Raw genomic sequence first — 26,322 nt, forward strand, 5'->3', positions numbered from 1 at the left:
AAGTATACTGGCTAATGCCTGCGAATCTGCAACAAACTCTACAGAAACGACACCTGAAATTACACAATACTATAAACCACAAGACATACAAAAACAAAACAAAACACACACAAACACACACACACTACTGAAGGCTCAAAGAGAAATGATGCTGCTCACCCATCTTCATGGGATCAATTTTCCTTGTAGACAAATCCACTTCTAATGTATTCTTTTCACACCTAAAAATAAACTTGAATATAACCAACCCCCATCTGGCATCAGACCATGTACAATGTCACAAACACAATGGACCCTTCCTCCTGCATCAAGATGCACATAGTAGTGCATCTTTCTAATGACAGGGACACTTAGGGTATATTCACACGGGCGGGCTCGCAGCGAGATTCTCGCTGCGAGCCCCGCAGGTCCTGTCAGTTCCCATAAACTACATACTTGCTGCGGTCTAAACGACCGCAGCGAGTATGTAATTATACCGCGCTTAACCCCTTCTACTCCCGCCGGCTCCCCCGCTGTAAGCAGCATACATTACCTGTCCTTGCTGCACGGGTCCGGCGTCCTGCTCTCCCGTCTGGCCAATTAGTGTGTTGCCCAGCCGCAGCCACTGATTGGCCGGGCGGGAGAGCAGGACGCCGGACCCGTGCAGCAAGGACAGGTAATGTATGCTGCTTACAGCGGGGGAGCCGGCGGGAGTAGAAGGGGTTAAGCGCGGTATAATTACATACTCGCTGCGGTCGTTTAGACCGCAGCAAGTATGTAGTTTATGGGAACTGACAGGACCTGCGGGGCTCGCAGCGAGAATCTCGCTGCGAGCCCGCCCGTGTGAATATACCCTAACACCTCAATCTTAAAAACCCTCCTAGGACAACCTCTTTGCAATATTTGCATTAATACTTTGGTGAAGAACAAACTTTCACCCATATCAGCCATGCGTGCTTGTAACCCCTTAGGCACCAATGTTGGTCTTGGTTGCCTTTATAGTACACCCTCTGCACAATACGATTACAGAGACAGTTTCTGAGCTGGTCTTCTGCGTGCATCTATATAGTAGTTACACTAAGGCTCCGTTCACAAAGAGTAAAACTGGCGGAACTCCGCCAGCCTCCGTGTCATAATGACAGTTTAGGTTCGCGTGCCTCCTGTTTCCGCAATGAAGAATGGACACGTTCGTTCTTTAGCGTGGAGAGAGAGGAGGCACGTGAGCCTCCCATAGACTGCCTTAGAATACACAAGAGATTTTCAGTTTCCACTCCAACACCACATTGTAAAGTCCCATGTAAACCATAACACTTACCCATCTGCTGTTGCTGCAGAGTTTTCTCTACCTTCAGTGACTTGATCAGACATCACAGTAGTAACCTCCTGACTCCTGAGGGGTGGTGAAGTCACACTGGAGGCTTGTGCTTGGCCAGTCTGATTCATCTGCTGTAATACTGGATTCTCCTATACAAGTAACAAACATTGCCTTTCAGATTTCTGTTCACATATTTAAAAAAATCTTATTAGCGGTCAGAATTCCTGCTAACCTGTGACTGAAGCTCATCCCCCAGGTTGGAGGCTGCAAGTTCCTTTAGGCTACTGTCAGGGACATGCCTCTTCACCAGCGGATTCTGCTTAAACACAGGTTTTTGATCATTCACTGAAAGAGCAAAAGGTTGGGAAATTAACAGATCATTGGAAATGAATGTATAATAAAAAAATAAAAAAAATAGAATAAAGAAAAGTTTTTTTAATTCAGTATAATGCTCACAATGGCCTCTAGAAGGGACACAAAGTGAATACTGTTCCTGTCAGCTTTGCTGTGTAGCCTGAGACAGTCTCAACTGTTGTACTTTGCCATCACAGTCAGTCTCAGGGCAGCATGGCACATATCACACCACCACTTCATTCAAACAGGGCAGTTGGCAAAGCCTCACATTTTACATGGATTTATCTAGCGGTCAGTGGGGGTCTGATCACCCAGACCTCAAACCAATCAAACTTTTGGACATGACAAATAAAATGGTTGTCAGAGGACACATTTATTTTTACATACAACAGCACTGCAGCCAGTGATTGACTGATTAGGATGAGAGGGAACAGAAGGATCAGGGGAGGAGAGTATATTTATTTTTAACTTGCTTCCAGCAATAGCTAAAAAGCATTATGTCCCCAGAGGACCCATTTATAAGGTTTGTTATTTAAAAAACAAAAACAAAAAAAAAAAAAAAAAAAAAAAAAAAACAAACAAAAAAAAACACCTTCACAGGGTCTGGGTGTTCCCCAACTGATTGCTAACAAGGAGAATCATGTGGTTTTGCGCTTTACTCCCTGACTGGCTTTTTCTTGCAGAAGATGGACTACATTGGCAAACGGGGAAGGGTGAAGTGCTCAGCCGTATGCTTCTCGCTTCTTGTTCTGATCAAAAACTTTTTACGTGTCTCTCTAACATGTCAAAAAGACTTTATTAAATTGACAGACATTTTAATGACAGTTTTAATATACTGCTAGTATCCAAGACAAGGCAAGATAATTTACACACAGATAAGGCCCTGTATGAATCCTTCCTCACTGTCTGGTCACAGACTGTATTGTCTAGAGCAGCGTTTTCCAACCGGGGTGCCACGGCACACTGGTGTGCCGGGAGAACCTGCCAGGGGTGCCGCGGGATCCCGGTGGGAAATGTGCACTGTCACTTTAAGCATCTCGAGAAGCTGCGGCCGTGCAGCTTCTCGGGATGCCCAGAACACTTTGATGTTCCGCCCGCACTGTGAGCGGGCGGAACATTAAAGTGAGCATAATGTAGGAGCAGAAAGAGTCAGCATCCTGCTCCTACATTCCCTCCCATAGGCTGCCAGCACTTCATACCAGCAGCCTATGGGAGGCCGGGACGTGACCTCTCCGGCAGGCGTGATGATGTGACGTCATCACGCCTGCCGGACGTCCTGACCCCGCGGCTCGCAAGATGGAGCCAGAAGAGGAGGAGAGCTGCTGCCTGCAGCCACAGCGGGGATTAGGTGAGTAGGAGGTTTGTTTGTTTTTTTAGGGGCAGAGCAGGGGGCTTTATTAGTTCATAGGGGGCACCTCTGGGGGCATTATTAGTTCATAGGGGGCACCTCTGGGGGCATTATTAGTTCATAGGGGGCACCTCTGGGGGCATTATTAGTTCATAGGGGGCACCTCTGGGGGCATTATTAGTTCATAGGGGGCACCTCTGGGGGCATTATTAGTTCATAGGGGGCACCTCTGGGGGCATTATTAATTCATAGGGGGGCACATCTGGGGGCATTATTAGCTCATGGGGGCACCTCTTGGGGCATTATTAGTATATGGGGGCACCTCTGGGGGCATTATTAGCTCGTGGGGGCACCTCTGGGGGCATTATCAGTTCATAGGGGGCACCTCTGGGGGCATTATTAGTTCATAGGGGGCACCTCTGGGGGCATTATTAATTCATAGGGGGCACCTCTGGGGGCATTATTAATTCATAGGGGGCACCTCTGGGGACATTATTAATTCATAGGGGGCACCTCTAGGGGCATTATTAGCTCATGGGGGCACAGCAGGTGATCCTACATACAGGGGGCATCCCACATTCCCACTCGCTTTACTGCACATAACACCAAACAGCGCAGTTACTTTGGGAGCCTACAGGAGGGAGAAAGGAAAGGAAGTTGCTAGAAATGTGCGGTGCCTAAATTGTTTGTCTCGCAGGTTCTGAAGAGATGAAACGTATCTGGAAAGAATCATCATGGAGGTAGAATCATCATTTTGTAGAACATTATTTAGTAGGGGTGCCCCGAGGAAATTTTTTATTTTTCCAAGGGGTGCCCCCAGGTGGAAAAGGTTGGGAAGCACTGGTCTAGAGGACCATATTGAGGACAGAAAGCTGCAGATCTCTACATCGCTGTGTCTCCCACAGAGTACAAACGTCTCCAGGGACAGTCCACAAGGCCCGGAGACATGCGTGATCACGTCATGGCCTGGCCACCCCTCATGGAGTGGAGCTCGGTGGTCGGTAACCTAGGAAATGAGCTGTTAACAATAAAGCAAAGAGTTTGCAAAATTGATTTTTTTTTGTGCACTAAGAAACGTTTAGGCGATGAGAACAACCCTTTAAAATTACCGAATGTCAGTAAATTCTAAATTAAAAAGATGAATAATTTGAAAAACACAGATATGTATAAGTTATGTAGAATCAATTTACATCACTGTGTGCCTTGCACATACCTTTAGCCTGCATCTTGGAGAAACAAGACACCCTGTCCAAATTGGAGGATGCCGACTGGCTCCTTAGGACAGCATACATAGAACTTCTGACCATCTTTAAACAAAGGAAAAAACATGCAATGAGAAAAAACACAACACAAAAATAACATATGTATATCAAATGGACATTAATAGTTTTAAGTGTGTATTTCAGTGTATTTAAGTATGCCCCAAACTTATACGGCACCTGTTGGCATAGAATACTTTTCTAGTCGAATTCAAAGGCTAACAGTAGGTATAACGGTAGTGTTGGCTTTACCTGTGCAGGTCATACCCCTTCCACAGGAACCAAAGCAAAGAAAGAGGAAAAATAATAGAACCGCACCAACATATCCTGATCTGTGGACAAGCTAAACCCACCAAAGAAGGGATCACTGGTGCTCAGCGTCACTAGAATAAAGACCTTTTCCCCCCTTTAACCCTATGACAGCAACCTTGGAGGGTGCTGCCATGGGCTCAAACAAAAACAGTTACCTTTTCTTTGTCGGAATACTGTTACCAAAAGGGCACCACTGCAGGGCATGGCTTTGTGAACTGTCCTGCAGAGGAGGACATGTTACACAGAGGGATAAAGAGCCGGAGAGCTCTTTAGAGATAAAGAGCAGGTGGAGAGATAAAGAGCAGGCTAGGAGCCATCAGTATAGAAGCATGTCAGACGTGTCTGCAACTGCAGAAAATATAGGGGCTTGGACAAAAGGGCTGTAGAAGAGCCCAGTGGTTCTCTAGGCCAAAGAAACGCTGCAAAAGACGTATTAGTCTTACCGGTAAGACGGTTTCTCCGAAACCTTCACGACGGCACCACAGGAGTTAACTCTTGCCCTAGGGACAGGAAAAGCACACAGCGAGAGGTTAAAAGCCCCTCCCCTTCCCCCAGACACCAGAAGATTGGACGACGGCACCACAGGAGAAATACCAACAAATTACCTTAGGGAGGGACCACAGCTTGTAGAACTTTCCTACCAAACGCAAGGTCTTCGTTGCGTTGTAGCCTGTAGTGTCTCGTGAAGGTATGTGGAGTGGACCAGGTGGCTGCTTTGCAGATCTGCTCAATAGATGCACATGCCTTCTCTGCCCATGTTGTTGCTATAGCCCTGGTGGAATGGGCTTTGACCAGCAGTGGGGATGGTAGATCTTGTAGACTATAAGATTCAATTATAGCGTTTCTTATCCAACGAGCTAACACGCTCTTTGACACCTTTTTTCCCTTGTTTTTCCCCTGGAACTGAACGAAAAGCGACTGATCTTTCCTCCATGGTTCACATATTTTAAGGTAGTGTAAGACTGCTCTTCTTACATCAAGGGAATGTAACTTGTGTTCCAGGTCAGTCCTTGGTGAAGAACAAAAGGAGGGAAGAACTACGTCTTGAGATCTGTGAAAAGACGTTACTACCTTAGGTAAGAAATTTGGATCTGTTTTTAAGACAATTCTGTCTTCTTGGATCAGGCAGTAGGGTTCTCTAATAGTAAATGCCTGCATCTCTCCTACTCTTCTTGCTGACACAATTGCTACAAGAAAAGCGACTTTGTATGACAGAAATTTTAAGTCACATTCTGGTAATGGCTCGAAGGGACGTTGAGTCAGACCTTCAAGTACAATGTTTAGATCCCAGGGGGGGGAGGGGGGGAGTAAATTTTTAAATAGGAGGATTCTGTCTGACTGCACTCCTCATAAATCTTTTCACCCATGTGTTGTCAGCAATGTTGGAATCATAGATTGCTGATAAGGCAGAAATCTGCACCTTGAGGGTGGCTGGTTTTAAGCCTTTGTTTAGGCCTGCCTGAAGAAAATCCAGAATAAGCGGGATGTTGGGATCAGCAGGAAAGGCCAGCTTAGTCGGGCACCAGGCATTAAAGACTTTCCAGATTTTCAAATAGATTTTTGAGGTCACTGGTTTCCTGCTGTTCTGGATGGTAGAAATTACTGTATCTGAAAGCCCCTTGCTTCTAAGCATCTCCCGTTCAGGATCCATGCTGAAAGTTTTAGATTTGCAAGTCCTGGATGGAGAAGTGGACCCTGATGTAGAAGGACCGGGTCTGACGGCAGAAGCAAAGGAGGTTCCAGGGCCATCTTCTTCAGCATCCCAAACCAGGCTCTTTTGGGCCAGAATGGGACAATTAATATTACTGTCACCTCTTCCTTTAAGATCTTTTGTAATACCTTGGGTATTCGAGGAATAGGTGGGAACCCGTAGGCCAGGCTGAAGGTCCAGGTGTGAGCTAAAGCATCTATTCCTAACGGGTTTCCAATTGGTTGAAGGGAGAAGAAGTTCCTTGTCTTCTTGTTCCTGTGGTTCGCAAAGAGGTCTACCTGTGGTGGGCCCCATTTCCCCGTAATCATCTTGAAGACCGAATCCTTCAGGTTCCATTCCCCCGGCAATAGGACATGCCTGCTTAAGTAATCTGCCTGTGAATTTTCTATTCCCCGGAGATGAGTGGCTGTAACCGAGAGAAGGTTCTTTTCTGCCCAGCGAAATATCTTGTCCGAGATATATCGGAGGGAGTTTTGTTTTGTGCTCCCCTGGTGTCTCAGGTGCGCAACCACTGTTATATTGTCCATGAGGACATGAAGATGAGATCTCTGCAAGGTATCCTTGGCTTGTTGCAAAGACATCCATACCGCAAGGAGTTCCCTGTAGTTGGATGATCTTCCGGCTGTTTCCAGAGACCAAGTGCCCTGGTATAGAAAAGAGTCCACCTTCGCACCCCAACCTGACATGCTTGCATCCGTGGTAAGAATCCTCTTTGGAACTGGGTTCCAATGAACTCCCTTCCTCAGATTTGCCGGGTCTAACCACCAGTTTAGAGACTGACGGACTGATAACGGAATTTCCATTATCTTGTCTAGTCCCCACTTCTGTTTGTTCCAAGATGAGAGAATTTGGAACTGCAGATCTGTGGAGTGTGCCTGGCTCCATGGTACCGCTGGAATGCATGCGGTCATTGATCCCAGAACTGACATGGCTTCCCTGATACGACATGCTTTCTTCCTGCGAAACAATTTTATCTTTTCCATGAGAGCTTCCTCTTTCTCTGATGGAAGGAAAGACATTTGTTTTACTGAGTTGAGAAGATTTCCCAGGAAGATTTTTTCTGTACCTGGGTTGAGGTCTGATTTTTTGTCATTCAGGAACCATCCCAGCGAGAAGGAGGTTCCTGGTAAGTGATAGATCCTCTAGAAGCTTCCAGGAAGAGTTTGCTACTAGAAGAAGATCGTCTAAGTAGGCAATCACGTTGATACCCTGCAGATGTAGATAGGAAGTGACCTCGCTCATGATGCAGGTGAATATGCGTGGAGCTGACGAGATCCCGAAGGGAAAGGCGCAGAACTGAAAATGTTGTACCTTCCCGTCCATCTTGATGGCAAACCTTAGGTATTTTTGGGAGGATGGGTGAATCGGTACATGGTAATACGCGTCTCTTAAGTCGATTGACGCCATCATGGTGCCTGTTGGGATTAGAGGAGTTGTACTTTTTATTGACTCCATCTTGAACCTCCTGTATCTCACATATTTGTTTTACAGGTTTTAGGTTGATGATGAGTCTGTAGGTCCCATTGGGCTTGGGAACTAAGAATAGATTCGAGTAGTGTCCCCTCCAGAGTTGCTTCACTGGGACTGGGATCACTACTTTGGAGCTTATCAAGTTCCTGACACTTTGAGTAAGTTCCAACTGAAGGGATAGAGAGGATTGTTGGGAGATTCTGAACTTTTCAGGAGGAGATTGGATAAATTCTATCCTGTATCCTTCTCGGATTACATCTAGAATCCATTGATTCTTTGTGACCTCTGTCCAAGACTCCCAAAACTTGGACAGTATCCCCCCGACTGGAGCTATGTCATTGTTTGTCTTTTCCATCACGGGGCTTGAAAAAAATATTCGAATTCTTGCCCCCTTTGGAATAGCTCCAACGACCTCTTTTAGATTTCCCTTTATATTTGTCCTGATATTTAGGACGTTGAGTCTGCTCCTGTTTCTTTTGCGTTTTCTCCTCTGGGAGAGCCTTTTTCTTGTCGGATGATTTTTCTAGAAGCTTGTCTAAGGCTGACCCAAAAACATATTTGCCCTCAAAGGGTAGGCCACAAAGTTTGGATTTGGAGATTTTATCTCCCGTCCAATCTTTTAGCCATAAGGCCCGTCGGGCCGAGTTAATTAGGGCTCCATCCTTGGCAGCGACACGTATAGCTTCAGCTGAGGCGTCTGCTAAGAAGCCGATGGCGTCTTTTGGGAGAGGAAGAGAGTCAATTATATTATCCCTTGACATATTGCTCCTCAGATGTTCCTCTAATTGATTAACCCAGACATGCGATGCTCTGGCTACACAAGTAGCAGCTATATTGTTTTTAATTGAAAAAGTCACCGTCTCCCAGGACTTTTTCAATAAACTCTCGGCTTTTCGATCCATCGGATCGTGGAGTTGTGTGGAGTCTTCAAATGAAATAATAGTCTTTTTAGAGACTTTCGCCACCTGGGCGTCCACCAGAGGGACCTCCCATTCCTCAGTTTCCTCAGGATCAAAGGGAAGACGTCGCCTGATATCTGAGGGAACTGATATCCTCTTCTCGTTTTTTTTTCCATTCATCTGAAATTAGTTCCTTTATGGTTTTATGAATAGGAAACCCCAATCTCTTCTTTGCCTTAAGACCTGCGAATAACTGGTCTGCGGCCGAGATCTCCTCCTCCTTTTCCGCAAAACTTAATGCAGCTCTGACTGCTTTTAATAAAAGGGAAATTCGTTCAGAAGGAAAGAAATACTTCTTCCTTGTTTCCTGGGTGTCCGAAGCTTCAGACCAAACCCCAGAATCAGAAATCTGGCCCGATTCAACCTCAGATATTGAGGAGGAAGATGGAGACCTGTGTCTTTTAGATGTAATGGAAGACACTGAGGATCCCGAACATCCTGGAACAATCATTGCAGGAGTAATTTCAACCGGGGGAGCAGGAGGATCAACCCGCAGAGGAGGGAGAGGATTGATAACTGGTTCTGGAGCAGGAGCTGTTGCCACAGGCTGAGCGACTGGATTAGAACCTTTAATTTCATCTTTGATCATTTGCCTTATATCAGACAGAAAAGATGATCTATCCTCTTTTATGAATTCATTTATGCAGGACGTGCAAATGTTCAGTTTACATGATGATGGTAATCTAGTATTGCAATTAATGCATCTCCTTGCAGGTGGGGGAGGAGGTCTGGATTTCTCCTTCTCTTTCTGAGTGGCTTCTTTCTCCTAGGCATGAACACAGTACTTTAGAATCATGGCAGGAGAATGAGGAAGCCCCACCCCTAGTGAAACCAGCAGGTGGGCACCCAGAGAGAGAGAGGGTTGACATAGGTGGAAAACACATTTGCACCACAACCCCCCAGTGTAGCATAGAATGGCACACTTACCGCCGCTGGCGGGTGCGAAGGCATGTCTGCAGATGATGCTGGCGCTGAATCCATCTTGAAAGCAGACCTCAGGACGGGCGACCCGCAGAGAGGAGCCTGTCCTTTAAATGCACCGCCCGGCGTTCTTGTCGGCAGCCGAAGCATCCGCTTCCGGCGTGTGACGTCAGCGCGCCACGTTACGTCACGTGGGGACGCATGTCGGACTCCATGCCCCACTTCAGGCGGAACTAGTCGTAACCGGAAGTAGGCCGCGGCGGACGCTGAGAAGGCCGCACGCCTACCGGAGCCCAACCTGGACGTGTTGCCGCAGGGGAGAACTGAAGACCGCGGCCCCGCAATCCCCGCACGTCCCGTCACCGGAGGATGGCGAGCGAGCGGGCCTCCCCATACCCCCCCGCCAGCTGCCTCCAGGGAAGGAAGGGGATGAACCCAATCGATTCCCCTGGTAAGGGGGAATTTATTCTTCAAGGGGATCTCTTCACCTTCCGACGGATCCCCCACACCTCTCGTGCCTGCCCTTCAGGGACAGGAAAAGCACTGGTGTCTGGGGGAAGGGGAGGGGCTTTTAACCTCTCGCTGTGTGCTTTTCCTGTCCCTAGGGCAAGAGTTAACTCCTGTGGTGCCGTCGTGAAGGTGAGGAGAGAAAAAAATCCTACAGAGGCAGAAACCTTCCATGGCCTTAAAGAGATTGAGAGATAGAGAGGAGGGGGAAGCTAGACGTTAAGATGTTCCCCACCAACCTCCACGATCCAAAGTCCTTCTGCTAGAGGGCTGAGGGAGGAATGGGATGGCCGGCCATTTTAGTAAAAGAATATGGCAACACTTTCCAGTAGAACATCTTTGTGTACACAGGGTTGCCCTTCTGGTAACCTCTAAAAAGGTGGGGTTACTCCGCCAACAAGTGGACTGATTGAGAGGCAGGACATGAGGCAGAGCAGAAGATTGCCTGGTTTCCCATCATCTTCTCGATATTATAAATCATGTGCTACATGTCAGGAATCTTATGAAAAAAGGATGCTAAAGTTAACCCAACGTGTAGCCGAAGGTCTCGTTGACTTGAATAGGCAGGATATAGTCATTTTGCGACTACGTTCTGTTAATTTCCTGGAAGGATCAAGTCCTGCACAGAAGAAGTCATCCTAGACAGAACGTAGTCACAAAATGACTACATCCTGCCCATTCAAGTCAACGGGGTCGTCAGGCTAACCTTTTTTCAAAGGTTTCAGACGTGTGGCCCGGCATGGGTCAAGAACACAATGTGAGCCTAGCCTAAGAGATAGAAAAGTGAAACAACAACTTTATAAAACTCTAAATATTATTAAATAAAATGCATTCCCATGTGGGTAAAGGCTGGTAAAGACAAATAATGCTGCATGTCACTTACCGTGTTTTTGCAGATGTTTGATGACTGAGTGATCGATGACCCTCTCATGGGCACCCTCTGAGCCAAGCTAAGTTTACCAGCAGCAGCATTTGATACACCAATATGAGAGAGAATACTGGCAAGGGCTGCAGGGTCAGCTTTAAATTCTTCTGAACCACCTAAAAAAAAAAAAAAAAAAAAAAAAAAAAAAAAAGTCATGCACATGTCATGTAAACGCACTGCATGGAGTTCAGAGCAGATTTGTGGATTTTACTTTCCCCAAGGGAAATTTGACATAAACATACATGCATAACAAACAGTCTGCTGTGTAGACTAGATATAAAATAAAAAAATATTATATATACACACTGTAAATAAATTACGTTTAGTTAGCTGGTGCTGAAAATTTCCCTTGGGAATTTTCATGTGGAAATCTGCAGCAAGACAGCCTAGTGCGTTAACCCTTAAACTGCAGGGAAAATTCACACCCAGCCCACAAAAAAAGGAACAAAATAACACTCACCAATATGCTGCTAAAAAACAAACTTTATTCCATGCGTTAAAAGTGGAGCATGGACACTTGCAAGACAATGCTACAGCTTGATGCACGCGAAATGGCTGTAGCCTTGTCGTGCCAGCGTCTATGCTCCACTTTTAACGCATGGAATAAAGTTTGTCATTTAGCAGCATATTAGTGAGTGCTACGTTGTTCCTTTTTTGTGCAATATGAATAGACTGTCTTCTGTAAAGTAAAACAACACCAGTGGCTGCATATCGGGCCACTAGCGGTAAAACTCCACAAGTGCCAGGATATTGCAGGTGTGATTTTCCTGTTAGTGCAGAGACTATACCTTCTGTTATGTGCGAAGATTAAAAAGTAAACTTCTTACAAGAAAGCATTGCAATAGTTTAGGAAAAAGTCAAAATTTTTCACATAGGTACATAATTAATAAAGGTTAGGTCCATCCTATAATTCGACTGTGTTGATATAAAGAAAGGAAAAACAAACTCTTATAAAGCAGATGCCAATTGCCCCATATAAGGAGCTGTGTTTATTATGGTCTATGGATGGGGGAGGGGCCAAGGGGGTAAGTGAGCGGGGAGATGAGAGAAACACCCCGGGGGAGATTTATGGGTGTAAATATACACCTGGTGTAAACTGCCCACAGCACCCAATCACAGCTCAGATTTTATTTTACCAGAGCTGAAAACTAAGCTGTGATCGGTTGTGTATAGAAGATAGCACAGATCATACTGAAATCCCAGACCAGCATTGAGCAGTCTGACCTGTGAATCCAGCATTTTATGTGCCCAGACAGTCTCCAAAGTGCCCCAAAGGGGGTAGCTGGAAAACAGCTTTTTGAGTACATCAAGAAACTCTTTTGCCTAAAAAAAAAACTATTACAGGGTTTCTTAAAAATCAATTTTAATATTAAATTTTTGCAAAGTCGTTTTAAATGACAGTTCAGCTGCATTCACTCGTTTCATGAACGGGGAATGCCTTAACTGGAGTGTTTGCCGTATGGCACGCATTAATATCATGCCGGGAACTGGCAAATTGTTTGACTGTTTGTGTCGCTGTAATGACATTGCCTTGCAGCCGTGTCATTACAGAGGCGCGAGCATTCAAACACTTTCATGTCGTGCAGGAAAACACTCCAGTACAGGCATTCCTCGTCCGTGCTTCACTCAAATAGCGGCCGCACAAAACGGACATGTCAGTTTTTTCTGCGGCCACAAGGAATCCCGGCCAGAGTGTATACAGAAAGTGTATACACTCCGGCCGGGATTCCATAATAATCAATGTGATCAGCAATTTCATTAAATAACGTCCGTTGTTGCAAAACTGCAACTATGGATGTTGCTTAATAAAATTATAAGTAGTGTAAAATTACATTTACCTTTCTCTTCAGCATCCTTGGAACCTTGATTTTTCTGAGTGACTTCAGCTAATGGTTCCCTCCTTCTGTGATTCGCTTGAGGATTCACAGGCTCTCCTTTATCTGTAGTTACTCGAGATCGATCTCTTGGCTGAGAAAAGTTGAAAGGTTGAGTGCGAGTGCAAGGCCTTTTTTTCACTGCTTTACCCTAAAAAGAAACCAGAAGATTACAAAAATTTACAAAATTGCTGAAAGTTTTAGATAACACTAACTAAAATTATCCTGTTCATTTACAAACAAATAATGTGTCTGCTACTATCACCACCACTGCCAAAGACTGAAATATTTAGGGAGGGGGACAGCTCTCACTTACTTGGCCTTCACAAGGCTCGATCACTGGATAATGATGATTTTATTGGGCACACATAATGTGGTCGGACAATGAAAGAGCATTTTCCCATTCCTTGGCCCTTTTACACAGTTTCTATAAATTCTCATTTGCCCAATAGTCAGAAACATATCAGCCAAATGAAATCTACTTGTAAATATAAAAGGATCCATACACATGCAATAGGTGTCAGCAAACAGCTCTCTCCCATAAAAACTGAATTCACAGGTCAGATAAGATTGCAGGATGTTGTGCTGAGCAGAGCTGCCTTTTCTCCTCTCCGTGCTCACTCACCCCCTCAGCCCCTCCCCTCTCCATAGACCATAATGGACACAAGACAACTGCTTCTTCTAAAGTGACATTTAAATGACAGATACACTTTAACCCCTTAAGGTCAAAGCCAATTTTCGTTTTTGCGCTTTTGTTTATTCCATTTTAAGTTTAAAAGTCAACAGCGCTTGCATTTTTTCACCTAGAGACGTATATGAGCGCTTATTTTTTGCGAAACCAATTGTACTTTGCAATGACAGGCATTATTTTTCCATAACATATGCTGCGAAACCGGAAAAAAATCATTTGCGCTGTCAAATTGAAAAAAAAAACTATTTGTTTTGATTTCGGGGAGTTTTGCATTTACGCCGTTCGTCCTATGGTAAAACTGACTTGTTATGCATGTTCCTCAAGTCGTTACGATTACTATGATATGTAACATGTATAACTTTTATTGTATCTGATGGCCTGTAAAAAATTCAAACCATTGTTAACAAATATACGTTCCTTAAAATCGCTCCATTCCCAGGCTTATAGCGCTTTTATCCTTTGGTCTATGGGGCTGTGGGAGGTGTCATTTTTTGCGCCATGATGCGTTCTTTCTATCGGTACTTTGATTGCGCATATACGACTTTTTGATCGTTTTTTATTACATTTTTTCTGGATTTGATGCGACCAAAAATACGCAATTTTGCACTTTGGAATTTTTTTGCGCTGACGCCGTTTACCGTGCGAGATCAGGAATGTGATTAATTAATAGTTCGGCCGATTACGCGCACGGCGATACTAATTATGTTTATTTATTTATTTATTAATTTATATTTATAAAATGGGAAAAGGGGGGTGATTTGGACTTATTAGGGGAGGGGATTTTTTTATTAATAAAAACACTTTTTTACTTTTTTTTTACTTTAACTAGAAGCCCCCCTGGGGGACTCGTATATAAACAGCATTGATCTCTCATAGAGATCAATGCTGTGTATATACACAGCAAAGATCGATCAGATCGGTCATAGATTGCTATGGCCTGCTGCAGGCCATAGCAATCTATTGCCGAGCCGGGATCAGCGTCATTCCGACGCTGAGGCCCGGCACGGGCAGAAGAACGGATCTCCGTCCCACTAGACACCAGGGACACGGAGAGCACAGCATCTAAGTGCAGCTGTCAGGTTTGACAGCTGCACTTAGAGGCTTAATTAGCCGGCGCGGCAACGGGACCCGCGCCGGCTAATAGAGGCACTGCCCGGCTGCACGTGTCAGCCGGGATCAGCGCCGTTCAGAGCGGGGTCCCGGCGGGACCCCTCTCTGAACACCCAGAGCGGCACCATGACGTATCAGATACGTCATGGGTCGCTAAGGGGTTAAACATAAACAGGCAAATATTACGTATTATTTCAGGATTAGTTGAAAAAGCCAGTGCTAGCTTCAGCAAGTGCTTGGCACCCCAGCATGTGTGAAGTATATGTTCACTACTGAACACCCTTTAAATTATACTGTTATGAAGATTCATTCTTTGTGTAAAGAGGTGAAAACTGCAAGGTAAAGACAGGGTAAACACCAGAGTGTAATATCGCCCCTTGTGTACCTTCTGAAACTGGTTCTGCCAGGACTGATGCAGCTTTTGGAAATCAAGAGGTTCCTTGGTTTTTGAGGGAATTGGCAGTCTGCTTCTCGGGGGGTCCTGTGACATCTCTAATGGTGTTTTTTGCTTGCTTGCCTGAATACCCGTTGGAGCATTCATCCCATTTTCTTTCCCTTTCATCCATGTGGTCTTCGGAACAATGGAGGACTTGCATCCGAACTCTGATATAGCTTCATTGCAAGACTGCATTTCCGTCATGTAGTCTACTCACAGTGGGCACTTCTCACATTAAGGCTCAAGCAACCTCCAAAATATCCCTAGGGAGAGAGGGGGAAAGTCAGAAAATTATGGTATATTGAAAGTCACTAGCAGAAGCATGACACTGGCCTTCAGAATATGTTTCAGTGTAGATTATATTTACTCAAAAGGATGGGTGACTAGTAGAGATGAGTGCAACTCGAGTCTGATCGTTCTTCATTTGTTTACCACTGGTTGTAGAAGCTAGAAGAGTTTGGAGGCGGATTGGGCGTACCAAGCTGGTGCTCGGCACTTAGGGGGACGCCCCAAATACTCCTAAAACCCCAATTAGGAGCTATCGTTTATGCGGGGCAGAAGACAAGATTTAGTAGCAGCCCTGCTCTTCTCAGGTAATGATCTACTGTGGCATATCAGCAGGTTCATACGGCTGAACCTGCTGATAGTGCCGCTTTAAATCGCAGCATATACAATACAATATGGGCTGCTACACTGATGTGCGCAATATTTGATATATATCATAACCATTTATCCCACATATACATATAGCCATCATACTCAATATAGCCATCATACTCAATGGCACTGTATAGGTAATGGAGGAGGTTCATTTATGATTGACGTATGTATGTAACTCATAGCAACCAATCACAGCACAGCTTTAGTTTCTTACAGTGCTCTGAAAAATCAAAGCCAACCTGTGTGAGATTATATATATATATATATATATATATATATATATATATATATATATATATATATATATATATATATATATATATATATATATATATATATATATATATATATATATATATATATATATATATATATATACACACACACACACACCCCTGGGACCAGATTTATCTGCTCGAGAACTGCCTGATCCGCCCATAGCAACCAATCACAGTTTATGCCTCATTTTGTTCGGAGCAATGTGAGAAATGAAAGCTGAGCCAATTGGTTAATTGGAAAAAAACTTTGTCTCAGGCTAATAAATCTAGGCCTATGCTCTTTTCTTGTTCTGTATTCTCCTGCAATGTGATCCTTTATGGCAGGGATGGGCAACTGCGGCCCTTCAGCTGTTGCGGAACTACAATCCCCATTAGGCCTGAACAGCCAAAGCTTTGGCTGTAACTGTCCAGGCATGATGGGAATTGTAGTTCCTGCAACAGCTGGAGGGCCGCAGTTGCCCACGGTATGGTAAATCCTGGCAAGTGCTAGGTAGCAGAGCAGCTCACTTTATTTCTGCCATAGGTTCAATGGCAACGTCATACAAATTGAGTCTGCTTCCAGCATGTCACCATTACACGGCCCGAGTGGGTGCTCTGTGCCCATGCTGGAAAGAACACAGGGGTGTGGGAGTCAAGAGGGAATACAGGGTCTACAATTGGGCAGTGGGTATAGTATTCAGAATGACACCACATTAGGAAGTGATTTAAAGTTAGACAAAAACCCCTTTAAAGGACAACTCCGGCGGGACCCCCCCAAAAAAAAAAAAAAAACACAGACACACACAGACACCATACTCACCATCCCTCCGGTGACGATCGCCACTCCATTCGCCCGCCGTCCGCCTCACCATCACCTGTGTCCGCTGTCCAGCGATGTCTCCTTCTTCCGGGTCCATGAGAGAGAAAAGGCTGCCAGCGCGCTTGCGCATCGGCAGCCTTTTCATTGGCTGGAGCCAATCAGGGCTGAGCAAGCTGGAAGCCATGTGATGCGCTACAGCCAATGAAAAGGCTGCTGGTGCGCATGTGCACCAGCAGCCTTTTCTCTCCCATTCACTCTCAATGAAGACGCCGAAGAGGAAGAAGACCCGGACCGCCCCCCAGCTCTGACGTCACTCGACACCAGAGAAGAGGACCGTGACGACCGTAATAGGTAATGTATATATTCTTTAACTTCCGGGGTGGTGGGTCGGGGGAAGGGGGCCAGACCGGGTATTTAACCACATTACAAAGTTATATAACTTTGTAATGTGTGTTAAATAAGCCAAAAAAAAAATTCGCCGGAGTTGTCCTTTAAATGTTCCTATGGCTCAGCTCACATTGTGCTATATACGCCATGACATTGCTCCAGCATATGACTTTATAGGAATAAAGTATACATCACATTTAGGTTTCTGGTATGAAAAAAAAAAAAAAAAACTATGGGTGCATTTACACAGAGAGATTTATGTGACAGATCTTTGAAGCCAAAGCCAGGAACAGACTATAAACAGGACCGGTCATAAAGGAAACACTGGGATCTCTTCTCTTTTCAAATCCATTCCTGGCTTTGACTTCAAAAACCTGTCAGATAAATCTGTGTAAAGGCACCCTAAGTTTACACCGCACTAGGCTCCGTTCACACGGCGCAAAAGTGGCGGAATACCGCGGCAGAGGATCCCGCCAGCCTCCCTGTGATAATGACAGTCTATGGGAGGTTCGCGCGCCTCCTCTTTCCGTGCTGAAAAATGAACATGTTCCTCCCATGGACTGCCATTATCACAGGGAGGCTGACAGGATTCCGCCACTTTTGCTCCTTGTGAACGGAGCCTTAAAGGGAACTGACCAGCATGATTGTGCCAATATGGTTCCCAGCTGCACAGTATAGACCTACCGCGTAGCTCTCCGAGGCCTCCAGCCATGTCTGCAGCGGCTGCTTTACATCGTGGAAAAAAAGAGTTTTATTCTGGTGTATGAGGCTGAGAGAAGGGCTGCAACTAGTCATCTGGGCGGGGAGTTCCCCCTGACTAGTCACTGCTCTCTGCCTGTCAGCACATTCTGCGGGAATGATTGACAAGCAGAAAAACCTGTTAGCGGTCTCTCTACCTGTCAATCATCCTCGCAGAACAAGCTGACAGGCAGAGAGCAGTGACTAGTCACAGTCGGCTCCCAACCCAGATGACTAGTTGCCACCCCTCTCCCACGCCAGAATAAAACTTCTTTTTCCCTGATGTAAAGCTACTGCTGCAGATGTGCCTGGTGGCCTCAGGAAGCTGCACAGTAGATCCATATGATGCAGCTGGGAACCATATCCGCACAATCCTGCTGACTGGCTCCCTTTAAAAAAGGTATTCTAGTAAAAACCTATTGATGGCCTATCGAGAGGATGAGCCATCAATAGCTGAGCGCTGACACCCAATAGTTCCACTGATCAGCTGCATAGTCATTGGACCAGAAGTAAACAATGTAATAAGTCGGACGCCTTAGGGTCCTATTACACGGAGCGATTTTTAACAATTAACTAACAATAAACAATAGCAAACGAGATTGTTTATCGTTAACCTAAAATCGTTCACCATATTACACAGAACGATGGTCGTTAGTTACGATTGTTACTGCGATCGTTACCATCATCGTTTATTCCTTCTGATCCCAGCAAAACAATGGACAATGTGCTATTACACTGAACGATTAGTGAGAAAAATGCGGAACTTGAGCGAACGAACGTGAAACGATACAGTGAACGATTAGCGATAATTTTAGGTTCAGATCTAAATCAACAATCAAAGACATAGTAATGATTTTTCGATCATTGCCTGCAATTACACAGAACGATTATCGGTTAAATTCGAACGATATAACGATATTTCGCACGATAATCGGACAGTGCGATAGGGCCCTTAGCTCTGTACATTGTTTGGTGGTGGAGCTGGGTTCCTGCAGTGCAGCTCCCACTCTGAGTTCAGGCTTATGGCTCCTGTATACTGTTTCCTTCCAGGTACTACAGTTGTGCAGAACAGCTGATCGGTGGGGGTGCCGGGTGTTGGCGTCACACAGCTATTGATGGCCTCTGCTGTGGACGGGAGTTTTCCTTGGAAATTTCCTTTGCTGCAGTCCATCCTACATCTACACAGCATTTAAAGAGCATTTATCTACTGACTGCAGCTAAATAAACATATACATGCGGGAAGTGGCCCGAACACAGTCACTACGTTCACACCACTATAGTGAGGGAGCCCAGTGCAGGGCCACAGTATAGGTGAGCATCCTTTTTTCATATGGAATGCCGACATATACAAAGGCCAGACCACATCATCACAGCGTGAACTTAGGCCTTATTCACATATTCCATAAATTTGTCCGTAATTGCAGAATGGGGAGAAATTTAGGGCCCATTGATTTCGAATGGTTTTTAGGATGCGCAATCTAGTACGCAAAACTGTAACTGTAGAACAATCAGCCAATAAAAATCAATGGGAACGCATTTATTTTTTTGTGGATGTTACATCCATAACGTATGCAAAAAAATACAGATCACCCAATTCAAACTAACACCTTGCCAACTTTTTTTTTTTTTTTTTTTGCTGGTGCGGAGAAAACCAAAGATGCATTATGGACGGGTTTTTGCAGATAGAGGGACCTGAAAAATAACTGAATGTTATGAATGAGACCCCGCACATTTTCTCTCATTATATATATATATATATATATATATATATATATATACACACAGGGCCGTATTTACCACTAAGCCCCGTAGTCCGGGGGGTGGGGGTATGGTGGTATTGGTCAGGTCTGGTATGGCCAATCGGAGCGTGAAGATGGGTCGTCTTCAGGTTTAGTGCCTAGGGCAGCAGCAGTTGTTAATACTGATTATATATATATATATATATATATATATATATATATATATATATATATATATATAGATAGATACACACACACAGGTAGCAGTAACACATGCTTGGCCCCTGATTGGCAAACAGACATGCTTCTGGCATCTTACAGGTGGTGGGGCCCTAGAGACATCTACATAGACTATATGCTACATATACTGGGAGCTTTCCAACCATACTTGCATATGTAATGTGAACAGCGCCTAAGCCCAGCTGTATTACACAGCCCCCTATGATCCTGTACCCAGAGGACACACAGGACAGGCTGAGCCCCGAGGAGATCACTGAGATGGTTATGTATGCCCCGGGGCAGAGTCACCGCAGTGGTGACGCAGCAGGACACATGGCACGGCAGGTATGCCTCCCTATACACCTATGTGCCCCATAGACAGAGCTGTGACTGCTATCATAGGGAAGAGGGCAGCGGAGAAAGCCTAACGTCCGTACACACCTGCTCCGCCCGCCTCTCCTGTACACTCAGCCCGGCGCGGCACATGAAGCTGCCCGGGTCCAGCATCGGTTCCGGTCCCGGCCGTGCACCGACTTCTCAGCACTCCGCTCCTGTCTCAGCTTCTAGCTCAAGTCTCACAATTCGTAAAAAGCTGCGCTTCCTGATTGGTTGAAGACAGTAACAATAACGCACACGCCTACGTCCCTTCCAACCAATCAGCATTGAGCAAAAAGCTGTGACGAACAACGCACAAAAACCACGTGACTATATCCTGATTGGATGATTGCTGAGAAAGAAGATCCCCCTGGAAACCGTTACAGAGCCGTAGAAGGCGAACTGTGTCCACAGTAAGGCGTGCTGCGCATGCGCAATGTACTCATAGACGGAGGACTTTTAAAGTTAGAGGATGCTTCTTGTTTTCAATGCAATGACGTTTTCTACTTAATGTTTTTATTACCAGACTTCTTATTGCTCATTTTTTTCTCATATATATAAATATACAAAGTCTGTTGGCTGTGCTTGATGTTCCAGATATAAATCCAACTAAATGATGGGACAATTTCCTTTTTGCACTTTTGTTTTGTCCTCCTTGAGTCTAAAACGCCATAGCGCTTGCATTTTTTTCACCTACAGACCCACACGACACCAATTGTAAGTTGCAGTGACTTACTTCATTTGTCCATAAAATATGCTGCGAAACTGGAACAAAAAATGATTTGTGCAGTAAAGTTGGAAGAATTGTTTTTTTTTTATTCCAGGGAGGTTTTTGTCTTTACACCATTCACCCTGTGGGAAAACTGACATATTATCTGTGTTCCTCAAGTCAGTACGATTACAATAGGAAATTTATATAACTTGAATTTCATTTTACTGCTTTTAAAAAATGAAAAACTTAAAAAAAAGGTTTAAAATTGCTCTATTACCATCTATATAACGCTTTTATTTTTTGGTCTTTGGGGCTATTTGATGTGTCATTTTATTGCTTGCTTACGTATATGTGAGTTTTTGATCACTTTTTATTAGAGATGAGCGAACCGGGTTCGGGTTCGAGTCGATCCAAACCCGAACGATCGGCATTTGATTGGCGGTGGCTGCTCTAAGGTTGTCTGGAAAACATGGATACAGCCAATGACTATATCCATGTTTTCCACATAGCCTTAGGGCTTTATCCAACTTCAGCAGCCACCGCTAATCAAATGCCGAAAGTTCGGGTTCGGATCGACTCGAGCATGCTCCAGGTTCGCTCATTTTCTAATTTTTGCAGATTTTCAAACAAAAAGGGAAATCTTGCACTGCCACTATTGTCCTGTAGGTGAGTAGTTCACATGGGCAGGTAATGGTTAACCACATGTGGTGCTCTGTTCCAATATAGCAAAGTTCTATTCATAAAGACAGATGAACGGCACTCACCACTTGAATTGAATGGTCATTCATTCGTGAAGTACATGACACCGATAATAAACAGTGGTAGACATGGATTAACACATGGCAACGGATGTTTCGTGCATGCGCTTTCTGTGGCCGATGGATAACTAAGACTTATCTATATGCGAGTACGAGGAGTTCTTCTAATCACTATACACACTTCACCACATCCCAGCACTACATTAGGCAAGGGGCCCTCTATCCCTGACACCTGCTACTACTCTATTCTTCTTATATCTGTTTTGCTACTATTGTTGTTGCCAAGTTTTGCACTGTACTTGCAAGTACAGTGGTGCCTTGGATTACAAGCATAATCTGTTTCGGGACCGTGCTTGTAATCTACATCCACTCTTAAACCAAAGCAAATTTTCCCCTAAGAAATCATAGAAATGCAGATAATTGGTTCCACACCCCAAAAATAATCATCTATTATTCTGAATAACATGTATAACAAATGAAACAAACATTCAGAAACAGCAGAAAATGTGATATTATAAGTTACTGTACAGTAATGGAGAGGATGGGAAACACAAGGGCGGACAGAGACTACAGGGAGCATGAAGGAGTGAGCAGGACATATGTGGGCACAGTATAGCAGCACTCTCCGGGGAGAGAGGGGTTACAGCTATGGAGAGATTACCTCCACAGTCCTGTCCCCTGATGAGAGCCCCAGCCTGAAGTGGATCTGCTATGATTTGGAAGGTGAGGGAGACTTCCTGGGTCAGAGTACAGAGCTGTAGACGCCGCTATGCAGACCATGCCCCTCCCCCACTCGCGCTCCCACCCAGTACAGGGAGCTCTTAAACCAAAGCAATGCTCTTAATCCAAGTCACAATTTTGAAAAACTGTGAGCTCTTAAACCAAAACGCTCTTAAACCAAGTTACTCTTAAACCAAGGTACCACTGTACTTAAGTACTGTTATTTCTGTTGCACTGAAGAATCATTCTAGTAAGGTTGAATACTGTAAAAGTGTCCCTCTGCCATCTATGCCGCCTCACCTGCACCTACGCTCTGCACCTCACATCATTTTACTTAAGGTCCGGTTGCTGTGTGTCCAGGCAGGGCTGGCTCCAGGTTTTTTAAGGCCCTCGGGCGACAGAGCCTCAGTGGGCCCCTCATTCATCCCCTATGCACACATAATCCACACACTATGCACAATCGCTGGCACTGACTGACACAGACATTGACTGAATGACACAGACACACAGACACTGATGCGCACAGCACTAACAGCCCAGTCTTCTCCCTCTTCCTCTCTGTCTGGCTGCTCTCCACAATGTGAGGTTGAGGACCTTCTGGTCATGTGATCAGGTCCTTCATTCTTTTCTCTCTCTGTGCAGGACCTGAATCTCCTGTGTCTTCTGATGTTCAGCCCCCTCACCTTGCGCTACAGTTAGCAGGCTGAACATTAGAACACCGGGCCCCTCTCCCTATTTGGGCCCCTAGAGACACTGTGGGCCCCGGCACTTGCCCAGGTGAGCCCTGTGCTGACGCCTGCCCTGTGTCCAAGGATGGGTGTTACCACTTCTGGCCACCGTGACAAGTAGCCCCCAAAACACCAGAGCCCACCAGAAACTTCAATACCAGTCCCAGCAATCCGGGCCACAGCAAGAACACAGGAAGTTCTTTGTTTTCCATGATAACTAATAAAAATAATAATGTAAATTACAAACTTGCTTTATATCACATGTACTGTTGATTTAGACTGAAAGTTATAACGGCAGGTACACTTTAATAAAGTTATATTACTTTGTAATACAACTTTATTATTTTTTTAACAGTATAGTTTTACATGTACTTATATACTGCAGGTGACGCAGCAGTAAGGGGCGACATGAGGAGTACCCTTTTAAATCTGCAGTTTCAAATCTAACCTGCTTGTGTGCTTTTATAGTACTGGTGACCCTAAACAAAAGGATATTTTTCCTTTTTTTCAGATCTATAGCGCCATTTTTGAGAGTGGATGAAATGAAATGAAATTGATGAACTACGAATAAGCAAGCTTGGCGCACCAGGGTCATTCACTAGCCCCTAAGTGCACCCTTATGCCCACTGGCAGCTAAAGAAAACACGACTGCTATTGCATATACATACATTTCCATGTGATGTGGGCTATATCCTCTGCCCTTACGCTTTAATTTCGCTAGTACGGCAAGCCTAGTGTGTTCCTGCACATACACTGTTACATCACGACACCAGAAAGAAGAGAGTGGACCAGCTTCATGAGTAAGTCCGCTCTCCTCTTTTGGGTGTAGTAACATAGAGGCGGTTAGGCAATACTGCAAACTTGTATGCTTCTCCAAGAATTAGTGTTCTTTTAGTGCCACTGTAATAATGTGTGGTTCCTGTGTATGGCTTTGTTATTTTTTTTCTGTGTATGGCTTTGTTATTTTTTTTGGTGTTTTTTTTGCCTAGAAATGCCAAGGGCAGTTGATGGGAAAATATAAAACAGACTTAGAACAATGCTTTTTTTGTGGTGTTTTTATACATTGTAGGTCATTGTATTTTTTTCCAAATACAGCTGACTTGGTTTGTCATTTTAAGGCAGTCATAGCATTTTAAATTCCATAGGCCTCCATTGTTTTTTTTGTATTAAAGATTTTAAGGATTTATTAAAGTTTTTGCCAAGAGCAAGATTTTGCTTTGGATGTAGAGATGAGTGAACCTCGACCATGTTCGAGTCCATCTGAACCCAAACTTTCGGCATTTGATTAGCGGTGGCTGCTGAAGTTGGATAAAGCCCTAAGGCTATGTGGAAAACATGGATATAGTCAATGGCTGTATCCATGTTTTCCAGACAACCTTAGAGCTTTATCAAAGTTCAGCAGTCACCGCTAATCAAATTCTCATCATTCGGGTTCGGGTTCGAGTCGAACCCGAACCCAGTTTGCTCATCTCTATTTGGATGCCTTTTTTTATTAGTTGATTCATTTATAAAATAAACACAGAAATTGCATAATGCAGTATTTGCGTGTAACACTATATTTTATTATGATAGATATGTCTTATTTATTAAATTCCCATATAATATTTATTTTCAAGTGGTTATCCAGAGATCAGAAAAGGTCCAACCTATTCTCTCTCTGGGCACTCCCCTCTGAACATCTCTGCTGAACATCTCTGTGTCCGGGAATAGAATGGCGCCATATGCAGGAACCGAAAAAATGGACAGTGTAACGGGCTTCCCTGCGCTAGTGCCATTCTATCCATGTGCAGGACTTAAAGCGAATGTATTGATGGTACATTCCCTTTAAAGAAAGCAGATGTAACACACAAGCCATGAAAGTCAGAGTCTTCTATTCTGCTGTTTCCCTTTTGAGCTGTACTGTAACCCCCCCCCCCCCCCAAAAAAAAAAGTTGGTACCGTCTATTTGATGAGTAAAGGTCCTATTACACACAAAGATTTGTCTGACAGATTCTTGAAGCAAAGGCCAGGAATGAATTTGAATAGAGGAGAGATCTCAGTCTTTTCTTTACGGTATTGCTTTAAAGGGGTTATCCAGTGAAAATCATTTTCTTTTAGTTCAACTGGTTTCAGAAAGTTATATAGCTTTGTAATTTACTTTAATTTAAAAACCTTAAGTCTTCCCATGCTGTATGTCCTGCAGGAAATGTTAATTATGGGAAGACTTGAGATTTTTAAATAGAAGTAAATTACAAATCTATATAACTTTCTGAAACCAGCTGGATAACCCTTTTAAGGCTTTCATAATGTAGCTGGTTAAACATTTGTAATTTAAAAGACTTTTTCAGGCTGGGAAGTATTTTTAGGTAATGCCTCCTGGTGCACAAAAAAATAAAAAAGCAACCATATTTACATGCCCTCCTTCATTACTGCTCGCTGTTCAGTGGAAAGTTCCTGCAAAAGGCCGACATTTTTCTTCTGCCAGGAATCTTCTCTATTTCAAATTCACTCCAGTGACTGATAATGTACAGTATATATATATATATATATATATATATATATATATATATATATATATTTTTTTTTTTTTAATCTTTATGTGTTTATTATGAAATATGTTTTTGTGCAATACCATCTTTCTGTGAGTTACTAACACACATAAATTTACAATGATTAAATAGAACGGAGACAATGGGGCACTCACCGAATATTCAGGCTTAAGGCTCTTTATTCAGTGCATCACATCAAAAGGGGGAAGGACAGGTGGACTTGCGAGCGAATACTCCCTCAGGAGAACCGTTTCATGCCCACTAGTGCTTCTTCCTATCTCCTTGGCAGGAAGAAGCGCCAGTGGACGTAACGCGACCCGCGCTTCCACCTGTCGTCCCTTTTGATGTGATGCACTGAATAAAGTCGGTGAGTGCCGCATTGTCTTTGTTCTATTTGACCATTGTTTGTTTCTCTGCTTTTGCCGGGAGCACCCCCAACACAGGCATTGTGTCCAGTCCTCCGAACTGTCATTATTGTATTTCAGCAGTGCCAACTACTCTCTCCCTATA

At 44.3% G+C, this 26,322-nt stretch overlaps 1 protein-coding gene across 1 annotated transcript; it reads right to left on the reverse strand.

Annotated features, from left to right (window-relative positions):
* Window positions 1-121: 121 nt before the first annotated feature.
* Window positions 122-20,661, reverse strand: TROAP (trophinin associated protein). The gene is made up of 8 exons (XM_069970081.1): window positions 20,433-20,661; window positions 15,121-15,434; window positions 12,899-13,085; window positions 11,019-11,176; window positions 4,210-4,303; window positions 1,527-1,639; window positions 1,295-1,443; window positions 122-221 (listed from the first exon to the last, which is right to left on the reverse strand). Exons 2-8 carry the CDS (start codon window positions 15,373-15,375, stop codon window positions 125-127), a joined length of 1,053 nt encoding a protein of 350 aa, XP_069826182.1. The 5' UTR covers window positions 15,376-15,434; window positions 20,433-20,661; the 3' UTR covers window positions 122-124.
* Window positions 20,662-26,322: the final 5,661 nt, after the last annotated feature.

The sequence above is a fragment of the Dendropsophus ebraccatus genome, chromosome 5 (genome assembly GCF_027789765.1).
Source record: "Dendropsophus ebraccatus isolate aDenEbr1 chromosome 5, aDenEbr1.pat, whole genome shotgun sequence".
Classification (NCBI taxonomy): domain Eukaryota; kingdom Metazoa; phylum Chordata; class Amphibia; order Anura; family Hylidae; genus Dendropsophus; species Dendropsophus ebraccatus.